At 46.6% G+C, this 27,903-nt stretch overlaps 1 protein-coding gene across 1 annotated transcript; it reads left to right on the top strand.

Moving 5' to 3' along the window:
- The first annotated feature begins 318 nt into the window (after positions 1–318).
- LOC127056909 (galactose-3-O-sulfotransferase 2-like) lies at positions 319–12,424 on the top strand. The gene is made up of 4 exons (XM_050965241.1): positions 319–411; positions 7,833–7,943; positions 9,582–10,563; positions 11,366–12,424. Exons 1-4 carry the CDS (start codon positions 383–385, stop codon positions 12,203–12,205), a joined length of 1,962 nt encoding a protein of 653 aa, XP_050821198.1. The 5' UTR covers positions 319–382; the 3' UTR covers positions 12,206–12,424.
- The last annotated feature ends 15,479 nt before the right edge of the window (positions 12,425–27,903 follow it).

The raw sequence follows: 27,903 nt of genomic DNA, 5'->3' as shown, positions 1-27,903 counted from the left end.
GCATGGCACAGCTACCTTCCCCCCTTTCCACAAGGGTACTCTATGAATTAGATGCACAGAAAGTAAATTGTTTGCAAAAATACTTGATGGGAAACAGCCCAACTATGCGAACAAACCATTGTTTGCCATTTGCCTTTCAGTTGAAAAGGTGCTAACCTAGAGCAGTCCCTGGGTCCCTAGCAGCAAGAGCCATTCAGGTACAGTGCATGCTCTGGAATGTACACTCCATGCTCACTGCCTGAGAGAATAGCTGGGAGGGGCTCTTTGGAGCAGCCTCTCAGGAACAGGCAAAACATATTTGCTTTACACAGTTCGCATCTCAAAGCACTCCACACAGTTCTCACTATAGGAGTCGGTGCTCTTGTGAACACCCCAGCACACCATGCTGACATTCAAAAAGCACCTGATCAAGTAAGTGTATTTGATTTTATACCTTTGAAATAAATCCTGTTCCATTTTATTGATGTTAGGACCACTTGTCTCTTGTCTGGTCCACTTGTGTACCTTGGGTGCTATGTAATGACTTGAGCATTGAGTATCATTGGAACTCACAAGGAAGCAGCAGACATGCTCTGAGGAATATTGAGGAAATTCAAACTGATGAGAGCATTGAAGCTTCACTAGGACATGAAGCAGCATTTTTCATCTCTGCTGGCAGGAACAATCACTCTAAGGAAGCCTCAGGGCTGCAAAGGAGGAATGGCAGCAGTGAGCTCACTGGGGCAAGTCGGGATGTAGCCTGCATTGCTGCTGCCTGGTTTAAAACTACTTTTTAAGCACAGAGCTCCCTAATCCCAATGTTGCCTCCTTCACGTTGGAATTGGAAGGAGATGCACAGCCAGCTGAAGTGGTACTGAGCAAATATGCCTGCTTGCCCAGGTGGCAAAGTTTGCAGATGACACAAAACTACTCAAGATCATTAAGTCCAAAGCTGGCTGCAAAAAGTCACAAAGGGATCTCACAAAACGGGGTTACTGGGAGGAAAATGACCGATGAAAATCAGTGTTGATAAATGCAAAGCAATGCACACTGGAAAAAAATCCCAACTATACATATGAAACGATCAGGTTTAAATTAGCTGTTACCACTCAAGAAAGATCTTGGAGTCATTGTGGGTAGTTCTCTGAAAACTTCAGCTCAATATGCAGTGACAGTCAAAAAAGTGAACAGAATGTTAGTGTCCATTAGGAAAGGGATAGATAATAAGAGTAAATAGCATAATGTCATTATATAAATCCATGGCCCTCCTGCACCTTAAATTCTGCATGCAGCTGTGGTCACCACATCTCAAAAAAAGATATATTAGAAATAGAAAAAGTGCAGAGAAATGCAATCAAAAGCATTAGGGGTCTGAAACAGCTTTATATGAAAAGAGATTAAAGACTGGGACTCTTCAGCTTGGAAAATTGATGAAAAATGGGGGGATAGGATAGAGGTCTATAAAATCATGACTGGTATGGAGAAAGTGAATAAGGAAGTACTTTTTACCCCTTTGCATAACACAAGAACCAGGGGTCACCCAATGAAATTAATAGGCAGCAGGTTTTTAAAAAATATAAGGAAGTACTTCTTCACAAAAGGCACAATCAATCTGTAGAACTCGTTGCCAGAGGATTTTGTGAAGGTCAAAAGTATAACTGGGTTCAAAAGCAAGTTAGATCAGTCCGTGGAGGACAGGGCCATCAATGACTATTCGCGAACATTGTCAGAGATGCAACTCCATGCTCTGGGTGTCCCTAAGCCTCTGACTGCCAGAGGCTGGGACTGTACGACAGAGAATGGATCGCTCTAATTGCCCAGTTCTGTTCATTCTCTCTGAAGCATCTGGTGCCAGGCACTGTCAGAAGACAGGATACTGCACTTAATGGACCATTGGTCTGACCTAGTGTGGCCATTCTTACAAAACAGAGGGTTTGGTTTGGTTTCTAAATGGGATAGGAGGAATGGAAAGGGAGACTGCTGCTTATTATACCAGATACCACTATGCAATAGTACCTGGTCCTCCCCTCTCTTTATCTCTCCTCGTTTAGAACGTTCATTCTTTGAGGCAGGGACAATTTTGCTCTCTGTCTAGTTTCTGGCATGACAGGCTCTGGTTGGGTCCCAGCGATGTTACTGCTGTACACAGAATAAGAAGATAAAATTCTGGTTTTTTTACACCCTCAGAGTCTAGATTCAGACCCATACAACTGAATCACTCAGCCTATTTTGGGGTGAATACCCCATCCTGGGGAACCTCTAGCACACCAACATACACACAAGAAGATTGCATGGCCCCGTTGAAGTCAATGGGGGGTTTGTTATTGTCTTCAATGGGGCCATGATATCAATGAAGGTGTTATGTTCTTCCTAACCTTCAGGGGAGGCAACCCTGTTTTTGTGATTTGTTGACAAATGAGTGAGCAAGCAGTTTAAACTCTGTTCAAAGCATCCTGGATCATTCCCTGGAGTACAGAATGTTTGTCCCCTGTCATTAATGAAATAATTCTCTGCCATCTAGTCAAACATGTCAATACAACTTTGGCAAGTTTCTCCATACATGAATATGAGTCATTGTGGGCTGAAAATCAGAGGCAGTGTTCGTGGAATACACAAGCAGTAGCGTGTCAATAAATATTTGCTCGTCACATGGTTAATTTGAATTGATGTATTAACACTTCCGCATTGTTTGATTAATGGGATAGAACGGGGAACAAAGTAACTATTTTACCAGGGGAGCAGCTGTCTCCACTCTGAAAGTGAAGGCTTGGATGGGATGAAGTTTAACGAGCATTGTAGGTCAAGTAAAGCAAACTCTCAAGAAAGGAGCTGACAACACCTCCAGGTTATTAACTATTATTATTATTAATTAGCAATGAGATAATAAAATCAGGTATATAGATTTCTCAAGTTACCTTCTCAACTGAAAAATGCTACTTCTGTCAATGTACATAGCCCCCCTCCACAGAACTGCCCTGCCAGAGCTGTGTGTCTCATGCCTGGGTCTGAGAACAGCTCACACCAGGCTCAAGCAAGAGAGCCTGAGCTCTTGTCAATCTGGGCTCTTTGCCTCTCATGCATCACCACCTCTAAGGTTCTGCAAGGCAAATGAGGCCCTCCCTGACACCTGTGCAGCTATCACTTGTCACGACTGGGTTTGCACAAGTATAAATGATTGAGCATAGCAAACAGTTCCATGGCTCATTCCCAAGGACTACAATCCAGCTCACTTAGGGCTTGTCTAAACTGTCAAGTTTCTGCGCAGTAAAGCAGCTTTTTGTGCTCAAACTGCAGACATGTACACACTGCCAAGCCACTTTGTGCACAGAAACTCCTCAGTTGCAGCATGGCAAAAAAACCACCTTGACAAGAGTCGTAAGGCTATTTGCACAAAGGCTCCAGTGCTCTATTGCCAGTATAGACACTTGATTGCTTTCTGTGCTGTAATTAGCCTCAAGTGACAACTCTGCCCATTGTTTTGAACTCAGGAGACATGTGCCCCTATCCTTTCAAAGCACTGCTCTGACAGCCTGTGTGTGCTGTGACGATCTGCTCCGGGACACAAAGCAAACTATTAATATGGAATGCTTGTGCTGTTGAACACAGAGGCAGGGTGTGTGTGTGTGTGTGTGTGTGTGTGTGTGTGTGTGTGTGTGTGTGTGTGTGTGTGTGTGTGTGTGTGTGTGTGTGTGTGTGTGTGTGTGTGTGAGAGAGAGAGAGAGAGAGAGAGAGAGAGAGAGAGAGAGATTGAGAGAGAGATTGCTGTGCAGAGATACCAGGGAAGGAGGTGGGAGCTGATGTCGGGGTTTCCCCCTGCCGCAGGACTTGTTGCTTCCTGCTGCTGCCTGAACTTACAAGACAGCATGCTGACACACTCTCTGTTCCCCAAAAACACTGTCTCTCTCCCCCCCTCCATACACGCACATACACACTCCCTCTCCCTCCCTATCCCACTTCACTTGAAAAGAAACTGGCAGTGTAGTAGGATGCCCATGGAACAATGGAGTTGGGAAATTTACATCATGTGAAGTTGTGCCTGCCCAGTACTGGATTTACCATCGCGCCATGGCACTGGGCCCATGGTCTAAAGGGGCCCCGGTCCGGACTGGTCCGCTCTTCTCTGCCCCTCCCATGGGGCAGAAGCTTAGTGCTGCCAGCTCCTGCTGCAGCAGGGTGGGGTCTGCCAGCAGCCAAGCTCCTCCCCTGCCACTTTTCCCCGTGTGCTACATTCCTTACTAAGGGGAGGAAGAGAAGAGGAGGGGGTAGGGCCTTGGGGAAGGGGCTGGAATTGGGATATACCCCCTCCAGCACCCTACAATGAGCACCCCATGACCCCAGCCCACACCCACAGCCCTCTGCCCACCCTGACCCCTGCACCCCCCTCACACACACTCAGCCCCTTCCCTGACTCCTGAACCGCCCCACACCCCTAGCCCCCTGTCTTGACGCCTGCACCCCCACACACACACCCAGCCCCCTTCCCTGACCCATGCACCCTACACACACACCCAGCCCCCTGCCCTGACTCCTGTACCCTCCCACACACACACCCAGCCCCCAGCCCCAACCTCTGCACCCCCACACACACACCCAGCCCCCTGCCCTCACCCCTGCGTCCCTCTCATATCTCCCCAGCCCCCTTCCCTGACTCCTGCACCCCCACACACACATCCAGCCCCCTTCCCTGACTCCTCCACTCCCTCACACCCCCAGCCCCTGCCCTGACTCTTGCATCTCCCCACACACCCAGCCCCCTTCCCTGACCCCTGAACCCCCTCACACACTCCCAGCCCCCTGCCCTGACTCCTGCACCCCACACACACCTCCCCAGCCCCCTGCACCCCCTCACACACCCTGAGCCACCTGTCCTGTCTCCTGCACCCCCACACATACCCAGCCTCCCACCCTCTTCCTGAGCACCAAAGGTGAGCTCCTGCAGCCTCCCATTCCAACCTGTACCCCTCTCACCAAACAGGAGATGCCCCAGGTAAGTGCTCCACACCCCATCTTCCTGCCCCAACCCTGAGTCCGCTCCCTCACCTAGCTCCTGGCCAGACCCTGCACCCTAACATTTTTTTTACAATATTTGGAAAGATCATTAAGTGGTCATTCAAGACCCTCTGCAATTTTCAAGTGGTCAGTGTAAAAATAGGTTAGAACAATCAAGGTACCTAATTTTATTTTCATTTACTTGCTGTTACTTATAGGAGGAGGATGAAGAAAAAGAGAATGAAAAATGGGGGCAGGGGGAAATAAGAGAGAATGTTCTTTTTCTTGGCTGGGTCCCAAGGAGGGGCCCCAAAAATGAAGCTGAGCACAGGGCTGGTGGGCCCCACTGGCTGTCACGTCACCTGGGCTGGGGATACTGTGTCAGTTGATCCCCACAGTCTCCAACCTACCTGAGCCCTACAGCAGACCTGGCCCTGCCCATTAGCTCCTCTCCACTCCCTAGCCCGCCCACCCCTTGCTTCTTACCCTCCGTCACCTGCATTGCATACAGTCTGTACCCCCCTGCTCCCCGGTTTGAGAATTTCTGAAGAGTGGTTCTCTTTACAAGGACTAGGGCAAGCTGAATTCAGACTTTTTGTTATCCCTGAGCTTCTCTGTTCAAAAGGCACTGGGTAACATCTGAAATTAACGTATTTCCTCAAATCCCCTAGATCTGACAGAACGGTTCTATGACAGAAGAGGAGGCAGATCTGGGTCACAATTAGGATAAAATCATATTTCCTCTGGGTCATCTGGTTGCTTCCTACAGATATAACGTGAAAATATGAAACACAACTCACTTTGAAGATAGAGATGAGCTCAACTATTTTGGCAAACTTGAAGTACAGCGGTGAAAGTAACAGTGACTCCCCAGTGATTTAGCATGAAGTTTTGAATGAATTTCATTAGATGAGGGTGTGTTAAAAATGTACCTTCAAAATGTGGGGGAAGGGGGGGAGGGCAGTTTGGATGGCTGAGTATGTGTCCCTTTTAAAATCAAGCTCTAAACAGGCGGCCAGAATGCCCTTGAATAAAGTTGGCTACAATATGCTACCCAGGAAGTATACTTTATTATAGAGATAGCCTATTTGTAGTAATTGCTAGCATCACAAATATATGGTAGCGGCACATATTTAGCATGGCCACTGGTAAGGAGGACGTTCAAATGTTAGAAAGTCCCCACTACTCACAACTGCATTGGAGGTGTACCGTAAAAAAGGTTTCGAATCTGTATTGATCTCATTTATGAACATTACACATTGCCAGAAATACTTTGGAAAGCAAAACAAAAATAACGTGTTAATCGCACAATACTTGTGGACTCTATCCTGCCAGGTGCTGATCACTGAGACCTATTCCAGCAAAGGATGTGAGTAGCCTCATTGAAGTCAATGGGACTACTCACAGGCTTAAAGTTAAGCACTCTGAAATGCTTTGCCTGAGTAGGTAAAAGTGATCAGTACCTTGGAGGCCTGAATCTTATAGAGATAAATACTGTAGGTCAGATCCTCAGCTGCTGTACATTGGCATAGTTCCATTGATTTCAAGGGACCTACACTGATTTACACCAGCCAAGCACCTGGCCCAGCATGCTCAATGCTTCTAAAACAATACCAGACTGACCGCCCTGGAGACTGCACACAGACTAGGCATAAGTGTACATTGTTTGGACAAGAATGCAGTGTATTTCATACACCATGTACATAGCAAAACATGCATTTATTCCCTCTTTATTTACAAAAGGGAGATTTTCAAAAAGGCACAAAGGGGAGTCAATGGGAGCTGGCTGCCTAACTTGCCTTAATTTCTTTGAAACTATCCTCCTCAATTGCTATCTGTGCTGGCCCGTGGGTACTACATCTCTAGTCACTGCAGGAATCTGTCATTTCTGGCAACAGTGGCAAAGAAGAGCATGATGTGGAGGATGTCCAAGTAGAATGGGTCAGATTTTCAAAAGACAGTGGGACTTGTGCAACTCAGTCACGTAGGTGCTTTTCAAAAATCATACCCCATATCCATAAACTGATATGGAAACCCACATATCTTGCATAGCACTTCAGAACTGATTGGTGTGCATAGGTGAAAGTGGTGTACAAAATGGTGTATCAATATGGTGTAACATACATATTTTCTAATGGTCCATAAAATTGGATATTGATGAAGAGTCCTGGCACAAAGGACTTACTCTGTGGCCAGTTGCACAGTGGGATAGCTACCACAATGCACTGCTGTCTTTGCCCTTGCAAGAGTTGCTAATGTGGATGGGCTCCAGTGCCACAAGGAGCACAGTGTAGACATGCAACAGTGGATTAATTCCAGCGTTTTAATGAAAGTGGTATAACTTGTGGTGCAGAAACGTTTCTTAGCTGCGTTTGCTCTGGGCTGCTAGCAAGAATTAAAAGTAGGGAAAGCCCATTTCTGTTGCTAAAATCAGTGGCTCTACTTTGAATACACACAGGGAACACGACTGAGTGAGAAGGTGATTTTATGAAGTCACTTTCCAGAGCAAAATCTCATGGTTAGGGGCAAATGGATGAGCCTGGCAAATAGGATTTCTAGCTTTTATCAGCATTTACTTTTCAATTAACTAAAAATGTCCCACAGCTGGATGTTCCCACTGGGCTGCTACAAGCTACAAGGTTTATTGGCCATGATTGACTCTGTGCCTCTTCCATTATACCACCGGGACCCTTGTAAAAAGTGTGACCTTCCATTTAAAAAACAGGAACACAAAGGTATCGCTTTGGTCCTTATTCCCCACTACCTGGCACCTTGCGCTGTCATTTTTACAGCTAGGCATGTATTTTAAAACACTACCAAGATAGAAGGACTGTATTAAACCTGGTGCATGTGTTTCCCTTCAGGAAATTGAAACTGACACACAATAGTCACCTAGGACAACTCTGGATTTCCCTCACCCTCATCACCATCCTGTGTGTTACTCTTCAAATTGTGGGGAATCTGCAACCTACCTGGTAAGTTCCACATAGGATGGAGAATATTTCACTTTAGAACTCCCAAGAGTCAGACTGAGAACTGGAGTTGGCCAAAGGCTGCCAACCCCCACACACAAAACCAAAATATGTTTTCTGCTCTGTTTTTTTCCAATTTTCAACCAAATTTACTTCAGGTGTGTCTGTGCCCCTTTGTGACCCTTTCCAAGAATAGCTCAAGAATGACTCAGAAATGTTTGGCAAAATGGTGGATCTTATATATTGCAGAGCATTTGCAGAAAGTGAATCCTTTTTTGCGATCCCAAGCATTGCTGCAACCTGATCTTATGAGGTCCCTATCCAAACAGGGAACAGAAACATACGATTTGAGCTATGTGTTCAGTGGGAACTACTTGAATCTCAAATATCAGACTCTTGCAACAAACCACTTGTAAACAAGCTACAGACCGAGAATTTCACATACATTTGGGGAAATCATGATTTATGGAGGCAATTTACAAACAAAAGAAAATGAATTGAATGATTTATTCATCTAGCTCTGCTGACAGCTTGTGCATTTGGATCCACCCCGCAGCACCCTCGAGACAGCCAGTTGCAGCTTACCAATATCATTATATCCTCTAGCAAGTCACAATCAGTTTCTAGGATCAGCAAGATTCTTCATACGACAGCCAACTAGCAATTCCCTACTCGTCACCGGGGTATGACAGGAGCCAGGCATCATAACATCTGGATCTTCAGGCTGAGGCTAGAAAGCTAGCTCTTGCAAGATAGTAATAGATCTGCACACTTTTTTCATAGCTATCTTAGATTTCAAGGCCAAAAGGGACCCTTTGATCATACTGTGACCTTTATAACATAGGCTGTTACATTTCACCCAGTTACCCCTGTGCTGAGTGCAATCACTTGGGTTGGACTAAATCATTTGCATGCTCAGGAGACAAACTTATGTGCCACAGGCAGAGAATGGGAGAGACCAAGGAGGCATTCAAGCCCTTGGCAATCCTTAGCACTCTACCTAATATCCAGGTTGAGGTCACCTGGAGACTTGGAAGGTTAGGGAATCTGGGGAGGCTGGACTGGATTAGGTGGCTTGTTGGATAGTTTGACAGCTGGAGTCAGATTGGCAAGCTGTGTGTTGAGGGACAGTTAGGTAGGTGGGAGCTGGTCAGCATGCATAGGACATGTCAACAGCTGAAGGCAGGGAAGGTGATGTACATGTGGGTTTCCCATCAGAGATGGGCTTCAGCCAGACTAAGAGAGATAGGGGTCTGGCGAGGACTAATGGGAAGATCCACTGGTGGGAAGTCAGCCTGTAGAACTCCTTGCCAGAGGAAGTTGTGAAGACCATGACTGTAATAGGGTTAAAAAAAGAACTAGATAAATTCATGGAGGATAAGGTCAGTCAATGGCTATTAGCCAAGACGGGCAGGGATGGTGTCCCTAACCTCTGTTCACCAAAGGCTGGGAATGGGCTACAGGAAATGGATCACTTGATGATTATCTGTCCTGTTCATTCCCACTGAGGTACCTGGCATTGGCCACTGTCGGAACACAAGATACTGGGCTCGATACTTTGGTCTGACCCACTATGGCAGTTCTTATGTTCTTAAGATACCCACGGTGTTCTAAGGTGGTCTAACATTCTCCCTCTTACAGCAATTGCAGGTCTGATCAGAAACTCAAGCAATTTGCCCTCCAGCAAACCACTGGCCATGAGAACTTGTTCCAGCAGGAGAAGGGGACAAGCCCTGGCCACCAATTTCCTGACCTTTTGGAAAGTGGCGTCCCACAAAATAGGCAGAAAAAAGTCATGGCCAAGCCCAGGTCTGCTGAAAGCATTCCGCACATCACAGAACTGGGCCAGATATTCAACCAGCCCCAGGCCAGCAGCTTGGCCAGCCAAGATGGGATCTGGAGGAAAAGTCATGGAGAAGACAGTGAGGATGTGAGGGTCCTTCACACAACCAAGCCCCAGGACTCTGAAAGGGCACCCAAAAGGGATCTTATGGATAGAACTGTGACCCCACCTCCAAGCAGAAAGCCCAGGACTAAGGCAGCAGATCCCTTCAGAAAGAAGCTGGAATCTACAGCAGAGATCATTGCCAAGGAGCAAACTTCAAGGTCACCATTTGGGAAGGTTGCAGGATCATTCCAGAGCCAAGCAGAAGTCAAGGGCTCGTCCAGCCACAGGAGGGGCAGCTCTTCCACACCTGGTACAACAGCTGCCCCAGCACCAGATTGGGTCACAAAGGCAGAGAAGCAAAATCAGGCGGCATCATGGAGCACGGACAGAGAGTCACTTCAGAGCAAAATCGCAGTTCCCAGGGCTGGAGGAGCAGGAGGAGATGCACTTGCCCAGAGCCTGCCAGCTGTATCCAACTATTCTCACACATCTGCCTGTAAGCCCAAGACCCATGTGGTGTTCCTGAAGGTGCACAAGAGCGCCAGCAGCACTGTCATGAACATCCTGTTCCGCTTTGGTGAGACGCACAACCTCACCTTCGCCCTTCCTGTCAATGGTGCCAGTCAGCTGGGGTACCCACACTACTTCCTGGCAGAGTCTGTGGAGGGATTCACCGTAGGCAATACTTTAGAGTTTAACATCATTTGCCACCACATGAGGTTCCAGCAGGCACAGGTAAGGGATGGAGCTTCAAGGCATCAGAAGGGTAATGAGTGGGGGGAAGAGCAGCAGGATAGCAGTGAGATGGCCAAGACACCCCTTTGGGCCCATGAGCAGGACTTCTCAAGAGGGAAGCTACGGTGATATTTCATTGCCCACTGATATCCAGCATCAGCAACGCCTCACACCAGACCTAACCCAGAAGCTGGAGACACTGCAGTGTCAGCAAGCCTAACAACACCATCGTGTTGCTGCTGGGGGATGATAGGCTCAGGTGATGGACAAATTTGGCTCCTGCCGTGTCCCGCAGGTCAGTGGCTGAGTCAGGTAGTGGTTGGGATTTGTGGATGCCATTTGGAGAAGTGTGTCCAATCCACCAGCACAGCTGGAACCAGAGCTAAGTGGGCATGGAAAGCAAACCTCCCTTTGGCCCCTAGAGGTGATCCTTCCACTGCAGATCAAGGTGCGCTGGGAGAGCAAGGGGGGGAGCTCTCATTGCTGCTTTCCATTTTGTACCTGCTCTGTGGCTAAATATAGAACTCCAGGCTCCAGTCCTGGCCCTGGGGCCCCTTGCACAAGCACTGCACTGATCCTCGGCATCTGGGCATATCCTTATTAAACACCTATCCCATAGCCCGTAAAGCCCCTTCCAAAGCAGCTGGTGGGTAGGACTTGCTACTCTTCCCACACTCTCTAACTCCCCAGTGAATTCAACTGATGTGTTAACCCGACTCCTGTGGAAAGGACACATGGGTATATTAGACTGGCAGAGCAGGCTTCCCTCACTCTCTTCACCCCCTTCCCGTCACCCCTTCAGGTGCAGAGAGTGATGCCAAGCTCCACCTTCTACTTCTCCATCCTGCGGAACCCCATCCACCTCATGGAGTCCTCGTTCACCTACTACAAAGGCTGCTCCCCCTTCTCCCGTGCCCAGAGCCTGGAGGAGTTTCTCAGCCAGCCAGCCAGGTTTTACAACTCCTCGGCCCCCGACAGCCACTATGCCAAGAACCTCATGGCTTTCGACTTCGGCTTCAACCACAATGGCAATTTCTCTGCCACGCACATGCAGCTGATGCTGCAGTACATTGAGGAGGCCTTCGACCTTCTCCTCCTCTCTGAGTACTTCGATGAGTCAATGGTGCTGCTGAAGGAGGCACTGTGCTGGGACCTGGACAGTGTCGTGTCCTTCCCACTCAACAGCAGGGAGGGAAGCACCAGGTCACCCCTTTCAGAGAGCACGGCAGAGAAGATAAAGAGCTGGAACAGGCTTGACTGGGCAATCTACAAACACTTCAACAGGACCTTCTGGCAGAGGATCGACTGGAGCATGGGCCGGGAGCGCATGCAGCAGGAAGTGAGGATGCTGCGGGAAAGACGAGTGCAGCTGGCCAAGACCTGCCTTCAAGGGGAGGGCAGTGTAGGCCCCCGCAAGCTCAGGGACAAGTCACTGGCACCGCTGCAGTATGGCAAGGCCACAATTCTAGGCTATAATCTGAAACCAGGACTGGACGAGGTGATGAGGAGGCTCTGTCGGCGCATGGTGACACCTGAACTGCAGTACAGCAGATCCCTGTACAGGGCACAGTTCCCTGAGAAGGCCCAGCGGATCTACAAACCAGCTCATCCACCTGAGTTACACAACGGGAAGATGGGCTGAGAAAGTAAAAGCACAACGGCCTGCCCCAAACATTTGCCCCTTCTCCCAGTCTCTCCCTGAAACTCCGATTGGCAGGCAGAACATGATGCAATTCAGCCAGCAGAACCTCATGGAGCCACACCAGAGAGGGGTCTCTATCTCCATCCATATCCCTATTGCTGGTGAGGCAGGGGAAAAGGTAAAGCCGGACCGATCTACAGCAGGCTGAGGTGAAGCTGACAGATTGCCAACCCGGGTGCAGCTGCTTTGCAACCTCAGAGCCATTTCAGTTAAATTGTTTAAATTCTAGTAGATAAAAAAAGGTGTAGATCTGGAGTAGATGTTATATTCTGTGGAGTTTGGGGGTCACATGGGGCAGCAAGGCCTCAGGAGAGAGCAAGATAACGGATCTTTGGCTCTGGAGCACACACTGTGTATTAATTATTTGTATTGTCATAGCTCCTAGGAACCCCAGTCAGGGCCCAGGGCCACCACTGTGCTGAGTGTGGTACAAACACTGAACAAAAAAGCATCTGACAAGACAAGTGGTGGTCATCGTGACTGGTTGGACCTCCATTCTCAGGTGCCATCTGATGTACTGAGATTTCACTGAGCCTCTCTTGCTCAACTACCCAGGCTTCCCTCTCCCAGCTTTGCTGAATTAGGCTCTCCGTCCTTCTACAGCACACACACACAGGTAGGGAGACACCCTGCTGAAATCACAGACTGAAGTCAGCTCTGTATGAGAGGACTCCCCCAGCACTCACCTGCACACTCCTTTTGGGAGATAAACCCAAAATAATACTGCCTTGCACTGTATAGAAAAATCTGCACAGCAAAAGCTCTTAAAAATTCACCCTCTTCCTCAATGCGAAGAGAGATGTGCACGACTTCTTGCTGCCAACCCCCCCCCCACAGTTAGAAATTACATAAACTGGGTTTTATTATAAATAAGAAGAACTAAGCTTATTAACTGCAAAAGGTGAATTTTATGTGATTAAAGGGCTAGCAAACAGAACAAAGCAGATTAGTAAATAAACAAAAACTGCAGACTGAGCTTAACACACTAGATAGGTAGGATACAAATTAAAAAATTCTCACTGTGTGTGATAAACAGGCTGGCAAATTCTTAAGGCACAAGTTGCCTTGGCTTTCCTAGGTTTTTTTACACAGGCTAAAGATCTTAGCCTGGGACCATCACTTCTCACAGTTCAGTCTTTGTTCCTCAAGTGTGTTCTCGTAGGGAGAGTGAGGACCACTCATGTTGTCATTGTCCCTCTTTTACATATTCCCCCCACTTGCTGGAAAGCTTTTTTGCTATGACCTGGGTCAAACAGTTCCCATTGTGCAGAGCTATCTCTGAGAGGTTTCTATTACACACAGTTCTTGGGGTAATCCTTATGCTTGTGCATTTCCTCAATAAGCCACTAGAATTATTTGGCCTCATCCACCGTAACACTTTTGAAATATAGAGACATGGTCGATAGTCCCAGCTTCAGATACAAAAATGAAACATGCACACAAATTGGATAAAGACATTCAGTAAATCATAACTTTTCCAATGATATCTTCCATGAGCCATTTTGCATAAAGTATTTCTTAGATGTACCATATTCATATTATAATCATATTTCCATGAAGAATATGGGGTTTAATGTCACACCTGTCCCCTTAGATTACTGTCAGAGGATTGGTCACAGACCAATGCGGAGGCAGTGTGCCCAGCTTTCTTTTTTCTAGACAGGGAATCTGCTACCATATTCTCTTTCCCTTTAACGTGCGCAATCTCCATGTCAAATTCCTGCAGGACTAGGCTCCAATGTAGCAGTTTGGAGTTTTTGCCCTTGGTTCTGTTCACCCATATTAAGAGTGATTAGTCCATTAGAATCTTGAGCCTCCTTTTAAAGAGATAAGGCCTCGTTTGTTTAACAGCCCACACTATGGCATAGCACTGCTTCTCTATGACAGAGTCATTCTGTTCAGTAGGGGACATCTTTTTGCTTAGGAAGACAATGAGCTGCTTCTTGTTGTCCTCCCCTGTTTGCACCAGTACAGCACTCAACCCAGTGTCAGATGCATCAGGACATAATTCAAAAGTCTTATCAAAGTCAGGGATGGCCAGCACAGGCTCTGCAGACAAGAGCACCTTTACCTTATCAAAACCCTTCTGGCATGCCTCTGACCAAATTACCTTAGTAGGTTGGTGCTTTTTACACAAGTCCATGATTGGGGGTACAATGTCGCTGAACACTCACACACACAAACCTCCTGTAATAGTTTGTCAAGCCTGTGAAGGATTGGACTTGCCTTTTAGTTTGAGGCACAGGCCACTTGACAATGGCTCCACCTTGAGAAGGTCGAGAGATATTCACACCCTTCAGCCCAGTGTCCTAGATAAGGGATGTCAGGGTTCCCTCCCGACTCTTAATTTCCTAGCTAACACCGTTGTTAAAAAAACCTAACACCTTTGCCTCAAGGCAAAGAGAGAGCAAAGGAAAAAAAACTCCAGCTGTTCTCAGCTTCTGCTTTCCCCAAGCAGCTAAAAGAAGAAAAAAAATTCCTGAGGTTTGTGCTTTTGATTCAAAATGATCTCTGGTTCAAAATGATCCCACCACTCTGCCACCATGTCAGGGTTCCCTCCCCACTCTGAACTCTAGGGTACAGACGTGGAGACCTGCATGAAAGACCCCCTAAGCTTATTTCTACCAGTTTAGGTTAAAAACTCCCCATGGCACAAATTCTCCCTTGTACCTTGGATTAGGTAAAGCTGCCACCACCAAGTGATTAGACAAACCTCAGGAAAAGGACCACATGGAGTTCCTACTTTCCCCTAATATTCCCCCAAGTCCTACACCCCCTTTCCTGGGGAGGCTTGAGAATAAACAAGATGAGCACAAACCAATCAGATTTAAAAAAAACAACAGAACTTTATTAGAAAGAAAAAAGGTAAAAGAAGCACCTCTGTCAAATTAGAATGGAAGATAATCTCACAGGGCAGTCAGATTCAAAACACAGAGGATTTCCCTCTGGGCAAAACTTTAAAGTTACAAAAAGAAAACCAGGAATACACCTCCCTCTCAGCACAGAGAAAATCACAAGCCAAAATAAAAGTAAGCTAAAGCATTCCCTTGCTAGTACTTGCTAATCCTAATGGAGTTGAATTGCTTGCTTTCTTGATCTGTCTCCGGCAAGCACACAGAACAGAGAGACAGACAAAGAACAGACAAAACAAAGACTCCTCCTCCCCCCCCCCCAGATTTGAAAGTATCTTGTCCCCTTATTGGTCCTTTTGGTCAGGTGCCACTTGGTTAGCTGAGCTTCTTAACCCTTTACAGATAAAAGGATTTGGTGCCTCTGCCCAGGAGGGATTTTATAGTACTGTATACAGGAAGGTTGTTACCCTTCCCTTTATTTTTATGGCAGGGAGCCTGGCCGCCCCTATTTTGCACTTAGAGGGTTTTATGGTTAGACCAGCTTTCTGGAGTTCTGATAGCACAACACTCTTGTGGTCATCCCAGGTGTTGCTGAATACGGCAATGTCATCTATAGATGCCCTTGCATCGTTCTGTAAACCATTTAACACTGTGTTGACCCGTCTCTGGAAGGTTGCACCAGCGTTTACCAAGCCAAAAAGTAACATAGTCAATTCATAGAGCCCTATATCTGTGATAAAAGCAGATTTTTGGTGTGCTGTGTCTTCCAGAGGGATCTGCCAGTAACAGCTAGTTAAATCAAAAGTACTGAGGTATTTGGCTTGGCTCAACACATCCAGCATGTCATCAATTCTTGGCCTAGAGTATGCATCTGTTACAGTAACAGCATTAAGCTTTCTATAGTCCACACAAAATCTTACAGCACTATCCCTTTTGGGGACCAAGGCCACAGGGATGCCCACGAGCTGTCAGATTCCTTAATTACTCCTAGGTCCAGTATGTTCTGTATCTCTACGAATTTGCTTTTTCACCTTACCGGTGGCTTGGGGGTTGTGTCCCTTTTGTGAGGATTTCATGGAACAGAAACTGTGTTCTTGCTGGCTTGTTGGAAAATACCTTGCTGTACCCTTGCAGAAATGATAACACTTCCCCCTTTTTGACTGGTGTTAATTCATTACAGATTTCCATAGTTTCCAGATTTGACCCATCTTGGCATTCCATCCATCAAATCAGTGAGTGGGGATGCCTCAGTTTCCCCTTCAAGACAACAGATCATGTTTATTCCAACCTCTCTGCTGTGGTAGGCTTTGAGCTGGTTCACATGTACCAGTTGGGGAATAGTATCACTGAGGGGCTCATGTGCCACTTCTACCACCTTGAAGGGCCATTCCTAGGAGTTTTGCATTTTGAATCTTTTTGCAGGGTTGAGTACCATCACCAAGTCTCCTATGTCAAAAGTGCGTTTACAAGTATTTTTATCATACCACGCCTTTTGTTTGGCCTGTCTTGGAGCTTGTTTTGGACCACTTACATCATGTCCTTTAATTCCTTCCTGAACCTTTGAACATACTCAGTTACTGGTTCTTCACTCATGTCATTGCACACTTCTCTTGTGTCTATAATGAAACTGAAGGGTCCCATTACTTTTTTCCCATATAGAAGGTCAAACCTAGAAAATTCCCCAGACTCTCTGTAAGCATACAGCAGGAACTGCAATAACTCATCCCAAATTTGGTCTCTTGTCTTGGTATACGTTCCCAGCAAGGATTTCAGGGTCCCATTGAACCTTTCCACCAACCCATTGGCCTGGGGGTGATAGGAGGCAGTCTTAACATTTTCACGCCATACACCTTCCATAGCCTGTTGAACTGTGCCATAAAGGTTGCTCCCTGATCAGACAAAATCTTTGGGAAGCCCACTCTGCTGAATATAGTGAGCAGGGCTCTAGCCACTATCTCAGCTTTTATATTGGACAGAGCAGCTGCCTCAGGGTATCTCATAGAATATCAGGATTAGAAGAGAACCTCAGGAGGTCATCTAGTCCAACCCCCTGCTCAAAGCAAGGCCAGTCACCAGACAGATTTTTGCCCCAGATCCCTAAATGGCCCTCTCAAGGGTTGAACTCACAACCCTGGGTTTAGCAGGCCAATGCTCAAATGAGCTATCCCTCCCCCAAAATTTAGTGGCAAAATCCACCACCACTAAGATATACCATTTCTCCCTCCAAGTGGGACATGGCATTAGACCCACAATGTACATTGCCACCTTCAGGAATGCCATCTGTATGACAGGTAAGGGACGTAAGGGAGCTGTCTGGAGTCCTGTGGGTTTTTTCCTCTCCTGACACACCACACAAGGCCTGAAATACTCTTTCACATCATTCTGGATTCCTGGCCAGTAGAAATTCCTTCTCTAAGCCTGTCATAAGTTCTCTGTACGCCCAAGTGACCTGCAAAGGGACCATTGTGTGCTATTAGCATTAATTCCTCCAGGTGCTGACTGCAGGGCCGGTGCTACCATTAAGGCGAACTAGGCGGTTAGGGTGCCAAGATTTGGAGGCTCCAAAAAGTGGTGCTCCCAATTTTTTTTACAGCATTGCTCCCTGAGCGCGTGGTTGCTGCTCCACTTCTCCCACCTCCCAGCGCCAATCAGCTGTTTGGTGCTGCAAGCCTAGGAAGAGAATTAGAGCGGGGGCTGCGTGCTAGGGGAGGAGGTGGAGCAGAGGTGAGCTGGGGTGGGGAGGTGCCGCAGGGCTGCAGGGCTGGGGGGCGCCCCAGGGCGGAGGGGGGGCGGGGAGCTGTCGCAGGGCTAGGGGTGGGGCACGCAAGGTGGAAGTTTCCCCTAGGGCACGAAACTTCCTTGCACCTGCCCTGGCTGGCTGGGTACAACCAACTGATTATAGGGTTGCCTGGGGCCTCTGTTCCTTCCCACAGAAGCCTCTCTATACATTTCCCATCCTCTACAAAAAACTTCACCCCTACCCTCCTTTTCTGGAATTCCCTCTAGTACACGTTTCCTTATGCTCTCCAGAAAGGGGCCAGTCTTTGCTTAACTGCTAATTCCTGACACTTATTACTGGGGAAAAGGTCCTCAGACACTGGCAACATCTCTCCTGGCCCTGGCTCTAGGAGGCGGCTGCTTTCAGTCGGGCAAAGGCCTGACTCTGTCTCTCCCACACCTGGAAGCACCCTGCCACCCTGCACTGCAGTGCCAATGGAAGCCTCACCCACCTCCTCTGTGGATTCTAAGGTTCCAATGCCCTTCTCCAGGCTTTCCTCCGAGACACAAACCTCCATGCTCCCTAGAGCAGGATCTATTCCTGATTTATCTGTGACAGACATGCAACCACCAGATGGAACAGTCTTCTCGTGACAGGTAATACACTTACACACACACACACACACACACACCCTTCGAGGACCCTACACAATATTCCTCCATGCTGCAAATTACCACACCAACCATTCTGGCCTTGTGGAAAAAATTGTTCCCCCGCAACATATCCACTGGGATGTCCTCTAGCATCCCCACAAGTAAATTGCCTTCCAAACCTTTCCACTCCACACAAACCTTCGCTAGTGGTATGGGGAACCTTTCCAGCCTCACTCTCTTAATCCTGGCCAGGTGACATGGTAAAATACTAACCTCTGGAACCACACTTGATCAAACCAGAAAGAGCTGAGCCCCCATGTCTCTCCAACCCAGACACACTGTGCCATCAATTTTGACAACCTTAATGTGTTCCTTGTCTGGTTCAGCAGTCCCAGTGTTCACCAAGCGGTTGATAAGTTATAGGGGTACCCTCTGCTGCCTCAGGGCTAAGGACAGCTGAGCCAACATGGGACAGGGGAGTTTTATTCTCCTTCAATTTGGGGCAGTTATACTTCAGGTATTCTGTAGAATTATAGTGGAAGCACCTTCTAAGGTCTCCTGTTTTTAAGGGCGGTTTGGGATGGGTATGAGAGGTAAGAATCTGGGAGGGTGAGTGCCCCACCTCCTGGCCACTCTCCCTCTTCCCAGGGGTAAAGCGGTGACCTGACTTCCCACAAAACTTAAGCCTCTCTGCCTGGGACTTATTCCTAACAGGCGCTTAGGATTGTTCATAATTATCTCATAGACTCATAGATTTTAAGGTCAGAAGGGACCATTCCCCCCCAGCCTTCTTTTGGTTAGGATAAACAAGACAAGCTCTTTGAGTCTCCTTTCATAAGACAGGTTTTCCATCCCTCGGGTCATCCTAGTAGCCCTTCTCTGTACCTGTTCAGTTTGAATTCATCCTTCTTAAACATGGGAGACCAGACCTGCACACAATATTCCAGATGATGTCTCACCAGTGCCTTGTATAACGGTACTAACACCTCCTTATCTTTGCTGGAAATACCTCACCTGATGCATCCCAAGACCACATTAGCATTTTTAACGGCCATATCACGTTGGTGGCTCATAGTCATCCTGTGATCAGCCAGTACTCTGAGGTCCTTCTCCGCCTCTGTTACTTCCAGCTGATGTATCCCCAATTTATAACCAAAATTCTTGTTATTAATCCCTAAGTGCATGACCTTGCACTTTTCACTATTAAATTTCATCCTATTACAATTACTCCAGTTTACAAGGTCATCCAGATCTTCCTGTATGATATCCCGGTCCCTCTCTGTTAGCAATACCTCCCAGCTTTGTGTCATCTGCAAACTTTATTAGCATGTTCCCACTTTTTGTGCCAAGGTCAGTAATAAAAAGATTAAATAAGATTGGTCCCAAAACTGATCCCTGAGGAACTCCACTAGTAACCTTCTTCCAGCCTGACAGTTCACCCTTCAGTACGACCCGTTGTGGTCTCCCCTTTAACCAGTTCCTTATCCACCTTTCAATTTTCATTCATCTTTTCCAATTTAGCTAATAATTCCCCATGTGGAACCATATCAAATACTTTACTGAAATCGAGGTAAATTAGATCCACTGTGTTTCCTTTGTCTAAAATATCTGTTACCTTCTCAAAGAAGGAGATCAGGTTGGTTTGGCACAATCTACCTATTGTAAAACTATGTTGTATTTTGTCCCAATTACCATTGACCTCAATGTCCTTAACTACTTTCTCCTTCAAATTTTTTTCCAAGACCTTGCATACTACAGATGTCAAACTAACAGGCCTATAGTTACTCGGATCACTTTTTTTTCCTTTCTTAAAGATAGGAACTATGTTAGCAATTCTCCAGTTGTATGGTACAATTCCTGAGTTTTCTGATTTGTTAAAAATTCTTGCTAATGGGCTTGCAATTTCTTGTGCCAGTTCCTTTAATATTCTTGGATGAAGATTATCTGGGCCCCTCGATTTAGTCCCATTAAGCTGTTCGAGTTTGGCTTCTACCTCTGATGGTAGAATATCTACCTCCATATCCTCATTCTCATTTGTCATCCTACCATTATCCCTAAGCTCCTCATTAGCCTTCTTAAAGACTGAGGCAAAGTATTTGTTTAGATATTGAGCCATGCGTAGATTATCCTTAACCTCCATTCCATCCTCAGTGTTTAGAGGTCCCACTTCTTCTTTCTTTGTTTTCTTCTTATTTATATGGCTATAGAACCTTTTACTGTTAGTTTTAATTCCCTTTGCAAGGTCCAACTCTACATGGCTTTTGGCCTTTCTCACTTTATCCTTACATGTTCTGACCTCAATAAGGTAGCTTTCCTTGCTAATCCCTCCCATCTTCCACTCCTTGTAGGCTTTCTGCTTTTTCTTAATCACCTCTCTGAGATACTTGCTCATCCAGCTTCATCTACAACTCCTGCCTATGAATTTTTCCCCTTTCTTGTTATGCAGGCTTCTGATAGTTTCAGCAACTTTGACTTAAAGTAATTCCAGGCCTCCTCCCCCTTTAGAGCCACAAGTTCTTCAGTCCAATCCTCTCCCCTAATTAATTTCCTTAATTCTTTAAAGTTAACCCTTTTGAAATTGAAAACCCTAGTCGCAGATCTATTTTTGTTTATCCCTCCATCTAGTTTGAACTGAATTAGCTCATGATCACTCGAACCAAGGTTGTCCCCTACAATCATTTCTTCTATGAAGTCCTCACTACTCACCAAAACCAAATCTAAAATGTCATCCCCTCTTGTTGGTTCTTCAACTATGTGGTGAAGGAATCCATCAGCTATTGCATCCAAGAAAATCTGAGCCCTATTATTATTACTAGCACCTGTCCTCCAGTCTATATCTGGGAAGGTAAAGTCTCCCATGATCACACAATTCCCTTTAGTGTTTACTTCATTAAAAACATTAAAGAGGTCTCCATCCATATCCAAATTGGATCCCGGTGGTCTGTAGCACAACCCAAGCACTATCTCAGGGGAGGCTCAAGTAGCTTTCTTTCCCAATGTGATTTTTGCCCAGACAGACTCTGTCTTATCCGTTCCATCACTTCTTATTTCTTCAGAGTCTACCTCATCATTTCTATTCAATGCTACTCCACCCCCTTTTCCTTTATTTCTGTCTTTCCTAAACAGCACATAGCCTTCAGTACCTGTACTCCATTCACGACTGCTTTTCCACCATGTTTCTGTTATCCGTATAATATCTGGTTTCATTTCCTGCACCAGTAGCTCTAGTTACTCCATTTTGTTATCTGCAAAAGCTGCAAGTTCATCAATCGTTTCTACCTTTTTATCCCATAAACACAGTTTTACATCATCACTCGACATAGTCAGGAACTGTTCCTGAGCAACCGAATCACACATTCCTTCAAAGTTTGTATTACCAAGCTTAAGCCACAAGATTGGAATCCCAGTGCTGACTGGTCCATACTGAATATGATATTGGACATTGGACTATAACCTATGAACTAAATTCTAAAATTCTTTGCAACTACAAAGCTCACCATCTCTGCTATGTATCTGAATCTCAAGAATTGAACTCATGTCTGTATATATATTGATCTTTTAACTATACTCTTTTTAAATAGATTTTAATTTAATTAATAAGAATTGGCCGTATGCAAGTATTTGGGTAAGATCTGGAAAAGTCAATAACCTGGGAGGTAATGTGTCTGATCCTTCGGTATTGGTAGAACCTTTTTTTTACATGATGAAATCTGATTTTCAGAAATCTTCATCAAATTTGACTTGGGTGCCTGGATGGAGGCCTGAGGCTGGGTTGCTTGTGTTTGGGCAACCAGTGAGGTAATAAAGAAGCTGGTTTATGCTGGCTTGGTAAATGTAAATATTGAATTATCCACCAACTTTGGGGTTTGTCTGCCCCATTCTTTGTAGTTCACCCTAATTGGGTAACCTCAGCTGGTCCCCATTGGGACCCCAGTCACAGAGGCAGCCTGACAGTGGAGCACAAGGCAATAGTGAGACAACACTGCTGTGGACTTTGGACTGCAGTACTCTGCTTTTGCAATGATCCTGTTGAACACAGCTTGTGATTCTGCGCCAGGCACATTGCATGACATGAAAGAGACAAGTCTCTGTGTGAATCCACCACACTGGTTCTGATTCAAAAGGCCTCGATTGGTTTTGAGCCTAAGGTCAGACATTTGCTGTGTGAATAATTAAAGACAAATCATCACAATAACATATGGACAGCAGCTGCTGTTTTGGCTTCTCCAGCCACCACTCCCAAAGGGGCTGTCTTCGTTCTCCAATGACAGGTGCCATTTTACTGGTACTCCCACCCCACAAGAGGCAGCTTTGGAGGAAGCTGTTGGCAATGCACCTTGGTGCAGCCAACAGACAGGATATTTTCAAAGCTGTAATCGAGGTCTAGTAGTAATTTTTTAAAAAACAAACATGATTCACCAACAAAATCTCCTCCCTGTTGGCTGCTTCTGACATGGTAAGCTACATCTCCCAGGGCATCAGAGTGTCAAAACATCAGCTTCGTCTTCCGCTGTTTTTTAGAAATCCTTGACCGAATTCTTTTGCAGTATATTAGTTTCCCTGTTAAGCAGTTTCCCTGACAGCCCCGCAGAGTGGGACACATCACTTTGAGAACCATGCTCTGAAAAAGCTCAAACGTGCTCTTCACACTTGAGGCTGCCTCAAGCTTTTCAGCTTGATTTCCAAAACAACAAGGTTCAGAAAAGTTGGTCAAGGATCTGAACTCCTTGAGTTAGCCTCTAAAATCAATACCAGCAGACTTAGTACAAGTGCATTGACACAGGGCAAGTGACTCTGCCATGTGACTGCTAAGTTACATGGATATGCAGGTAAAAATATAAATTATTCAGTAGCTGCATTTTGAACAGTCTCTATTGCTGCACACACTAGGACACTACTGAGAAGTTATAGGAACACTCCACTCCTTTTCCTTTACAAAGGTGAGAAAACCAATTAACTTCCTCCATTGTTCCTACCCTTTCCCCTGCCCATAACAGAAAGGAGGGTGAGCAAAGCAATTGGACTAAAATAAAAACTGATCCAAGCCTCAAACCATTTATTTTTATTATAAAATTTTGTGGTTTGGAACTTTGTGGTTTCCCATCTTGCCCTGAAGCAACTCAACCGCCCCCAAAGTATACTATTTTCTTGGCTCAGACAAAAGCAGAAAGGGCTGGAATCTCCCAAGAAGACCCAGTCTCAAGCTTTTCAGCTTGATTTCCAGATCAGTGAGGTGCAGAAAAGTTTGGCTGGGGAGCAGAACTTCCTGAGTTTTCATTTGCCAAAGAGAGCGTACAGAGGTTTGGAGGGTGTCCAAGGGGGCCTGTCTCCAGTTAAAGGGCTCTTGACTTTAACAAGTATAAAAACCTGAACAGCAGTTCCCTGCTGCCCTTGCCCGTAAGAGACTCTGTAGCTCACATATTCCAATCATATTTGTACGTATGCTGGCCCCTGACTGTTAGCTATTGTGCTCTGCTTTTCATTTGTTGCATTGTTTCCTGGTCATTCGCTAGCTCCACTGAAGTCAGACTGTTTAACCACATGGGAAATACAACTGTGCTGGGCACATCACCAGTTTCTGTGGTTGGAACATAGTTTGGGCCAGAGATTTAGTACCCTAATCATGCTGCCTATCAGCTAGTGCTACACTCTTCCTGCTAACAAAAATAGATCCTAATGGGGAATCATTACCGACAGGCACTAACATCAGTGCACATCGCTGAGTTTGTCACAGTTACTGTTTGTTCAAGAGAATCCCGGGGCTGGGCCAAACAGGGTGCTAAAGGGCAGGACTATGGTGTGGGGAGAGGGGGAAATGTGCCTGGATCCAGGCTACACTGCCCCTGAGCACCATGAAGTCCCTCACTGTTTATAGCTCTCCATTCACTCACAAGAGTAGCTCACGTTTCACAAGACTCCTCTTGATCAGTGCCATTTTGCCCCACTCAGTGTCATCACTAAATAGGAGCAAGGCCTTGCCCACTCTCAGAGGAACTAGAAGGAAAGAGCCCCCGACTGCGGAGCAGGATCAGCTCTGGCTAGGCTGTGACGGAGTAGGGAGTGCACCAGACTGACCCGGGGATGTCACAGGGGAGTTTTACTGGGACTGTCTGAATGGGGGATGGGATAGCAGGGGATGACTTTATTTGAGGGATGATAGCTGAACCTGTAACCTGAGCCAGGCGGGGGGTTGGGTCAGCTGACACCTTTGCCCAGGAAACTGGACAAAGGCAGGAGGAGGAGCTGAGGGCAGGGAAGTGAGATGGCTGGAGGGCTTTTTTTTTTTCAGTTTGAAGCTGGATAGGGAAAGGCAGGGAAACCCCAGGGCTGGAGTCTAAGCTTCCTGCCCCCCAGAGGGACCTGACTGAGGGGTCCTGGTTGTACCTACAAGCTCTGCTTGGGATTGTGTTCCTGTTGTCTAATAAACCACCTGTTTTACTGGCTGGCTGAGAGCCACGGTGAATCGCAGGAAGTGGGGATGCAGGACTCTGACTCCCCCACACTCCGTGACAACTGGTGGCAGCGGGTGGGATCTACTGCACCCTATGGACAGCACTTCCTGCACTAAGTGACTAGGGAGCAGTAAAATGAAGGGGGATTGACGGGGACCAGACATGCTGAAGAGTCAGCGAGGAATGGTTTTGGGGGGCGGAGGAGCTATGCTAACCCCTGAGAGGTGGTGACCTGGAGAAGGGCTGGCACACAAGGAATTCCCCCTGGAAACCCTGGAGAGCAGCGAGCACCCAGGCCTGCGAGGGGCCAGCAAGGAGGTGTATAGTGAGTGCCTTAAGAGCGACCTGGTGGAGCTGTGCAAGCAGAGGGGGCTGTGCATTGGGAGGTGCACCAAAGAACTGATTGCCCAGCTGGAGGAGGAAGATCGATCGGATGAACTCATCCCTGTTTCTGAGGGAAGCAGCCCGGCAGATGCAGTGCAGGAAACAGTGTCTGTTCCAGCTGGGAGTGGTCAGACAGCTGCTGAGGGCTTCCTGAGACCCCTCCTACCTATGACTAGAGGCAGGGCTGGGTGGAGCTCACACAATACCAAGGGCCCCGTGTCATAAACAGACAGTTAAGGGTTAATGTCTCTTTTACCTGTAAAGGGTTAACAAACAGGGAACGAAACACATGAACCAGGGGACCAATCAGGGGACAAGATACTTTCAAATCTTGGTGGAGGGAAGCCTTTGTTTGTGTTTTTTGGGTTTTGCTTTGTTCTCTCTGGGCTCAGAGAGTGACCACTCGTACCTACAGGCTCTCTAATCTTCTATTCTAATTTTGTGAGTATAAAGGTAGAAAGGCGGTATAGTCTTTTTATTTGTTTTCCTTTATTTGCAAATGTGTAGTTTGCTGGAAGTATTTTAAATTGCATTTTGCTGGGGATGGGTCTTCTTTCTGGTTTCTATAAGCTGACAGACCCTGTAACTTTTTACCATCTAAATTGCAGAGATAAACTTTTACCTTTTTTCTTTCTTTTTATTAAAAACTTTGCTTTAAGACCTGTCTGATTTTTTTCTCCTAGTTAAGGCACAAAGGAACTGAGTCTATGTACACCAGGGAACTGGTGGGGAGAAGGGAAAGAGAGCAGGGGGGAGAAGGGAAAAGTGAATTTCCTCTTTATTTTAGATTCACGGAGTTTGAATCTGGATTGCCTCTGGGTAAAGGGAAAAGAGGAGAAGGGAAGGTATCATTCCTCTCTGTGTGGTGATTCAAGGAGTTTGAATCACGGTGATCTCCTAGTGTACCAGGGCGGAAAGGAGCTGGGAGGAAGAAAGGAGGGGGAAGGGAAATGGTTTATTCCCCTTTGTTCTGAGACTCAAAGAATTTGGGTCTTGGGGTCCCCAGGGAAGGTTTGGGGGAGACCAGAGTTTATCAGGCACTTTACTCTAAGTCCTGATTGGTGGCAGCACTACAGGATCTAAGCTGGTAATTAAGCTTAGGGGAATTCATTCTAGTACCCATATTTTGGACACTAAGGTTCAGAATTGGGAATTATATTATGACAGCCTGCCACCCGCCTGGCCAGCATGGGATCCTCACTGCAGAGCTCCCCATCGCTGGATCTGAGGCAGCTGGAATGGGAGAAGGAGATAAGGCTGAAAGAGCTGGATTTGAGGCAGCAGGAACTGATGGAGGAGCGAGCAGAACAGGAGAAACAGAGACAGCATGAGCTGGAGGAGACAGAGAAACAGACAGCATGAAGAGCGACAGCATCAGCATGAGCTGGAGTTGGCCAAGCTGAGGAGCAGTGAGCCCCCAGCTGTGATGAGTGATAGGGGACCCAGGACTGCATGGAGATTTGATAAGTCCATCCTAGCCCGGCGTAAGGAAGAGGAGGACATAGATGACTTCCTGAATGCCTTTGAGAATGCCTGTGAGCTGCACAGGGTTGATCTTGCATACAGGCTCCAGTTTCTCATCCCCTTACTGGACCCCAAAGCCATGGCAACATACAGCCGAATGAAAGGGGCAGAGGCAGGGGACTATGAACTGTTCAAATAAGCCCTGTTATGCAAGTTTGGGCTGACTCCCGAGATGTACCAGAAAAGGTTCCAGAGTCAGCGTATAATCCCTGAGATCACATATCTAGAACTGGCCCTCTGGATGCAGGGATATGCCCACAAGTGGACGGATGGGGCCCCAACTAGGGAGAATGTGCTTAACGGTGGATGTAGTATACCTAGACTTTAGTAAGGCATTTGATACGGTCTCGCATGATATCCTTATTGATAAACTAGGCAAATACAATTTAGATGGGGCTACTATAAGGTGGGTGCATAACTGGCTGGATAGCCGTACTCAGAGAGTAGTTATTAATGGCTCCCAATCCTGCTGGAAAGGTATAACAAGTGGGGTTCAGCAGGGGTCTGTTTTGGGACCGGCTCTGTTCAATATCTTCATCAACGACTTAGATGTTGGCATAGAAAGTACACTTATTAAGTTTGCAGATGACACCAAACTGGGAGGGATTGCAACTGCTTTGGAGGACAGGGTCAAAATTCAAAATGATCTGGACAAACTGGAGAAATGGTCTGAGGTAAACCAGATGAAGTTTATTCAGTAAAGACAAATGCAAAGTGCTCCACTTAGGAAGGAACAATCAGTTTCACATATACAGAATGGGAAGAGACTGTCTAGGAAGGAGTATGGCAGAAAGAGATCTAGAGGTCATAGTGGACCACAAACTAAATATGAGTCAACAGTGTGATACTGTTGCAAAAAAAGCAAACGTGATTCTGGGATGCATTAACAGGTGTGTTGTAAACAAGACACGAGAAGTCATTCTTCTGCTCTACTCTGTGCTGGTTAGGCCTCAACTGGAGTATTGTGTCCAGTTCTGGGCACCGCATTTCAAGAAAGATGTGGAGAAACTGGAGAGGGTCCAGAGAAGAGCAACAAGAATGGTTAAAGGTCTTG

This window comes from Gopherus flavomarginatus, chromosome 8, assembly GCF_025201925.1.
Source record: "Gopherus flavomarginatus isolate rGopFla2 chromosome 8, rGopFla2.mat.asm, whole genome shotgun sequence".
NCBI lineage: Eukaryota > Metazoa > Chordata > Testudines > Testudinidae > Gopherus > Gopherus flavomarginatus.
Note: the sequence above shows the minus strand (reverse complement) of the source record. Positions and strands in the feature narration are given on the sequence as shown.

Coding starts and splice junctions, on each gene's coding strand:
- LOC127056909 (XM_050965241.1), top strand. CDS start 383: ATGCTGACATTCAAAAAGCACCTGATCAA. Junction 412..7,832: donor TTCAAAAAGCACCTGATCAA/GTAAGTGTATTT, acceptor GTTTCCCTTCAG/GAAATTGAAACTGACACACA. Junction 10,564..11,365: donor TGAGGTTCCAGCAGGCACAG/GTAAGGGATGGA, acceptor TCACCCCTTCAG/GTGCAGAGAGTGATGCCAAG.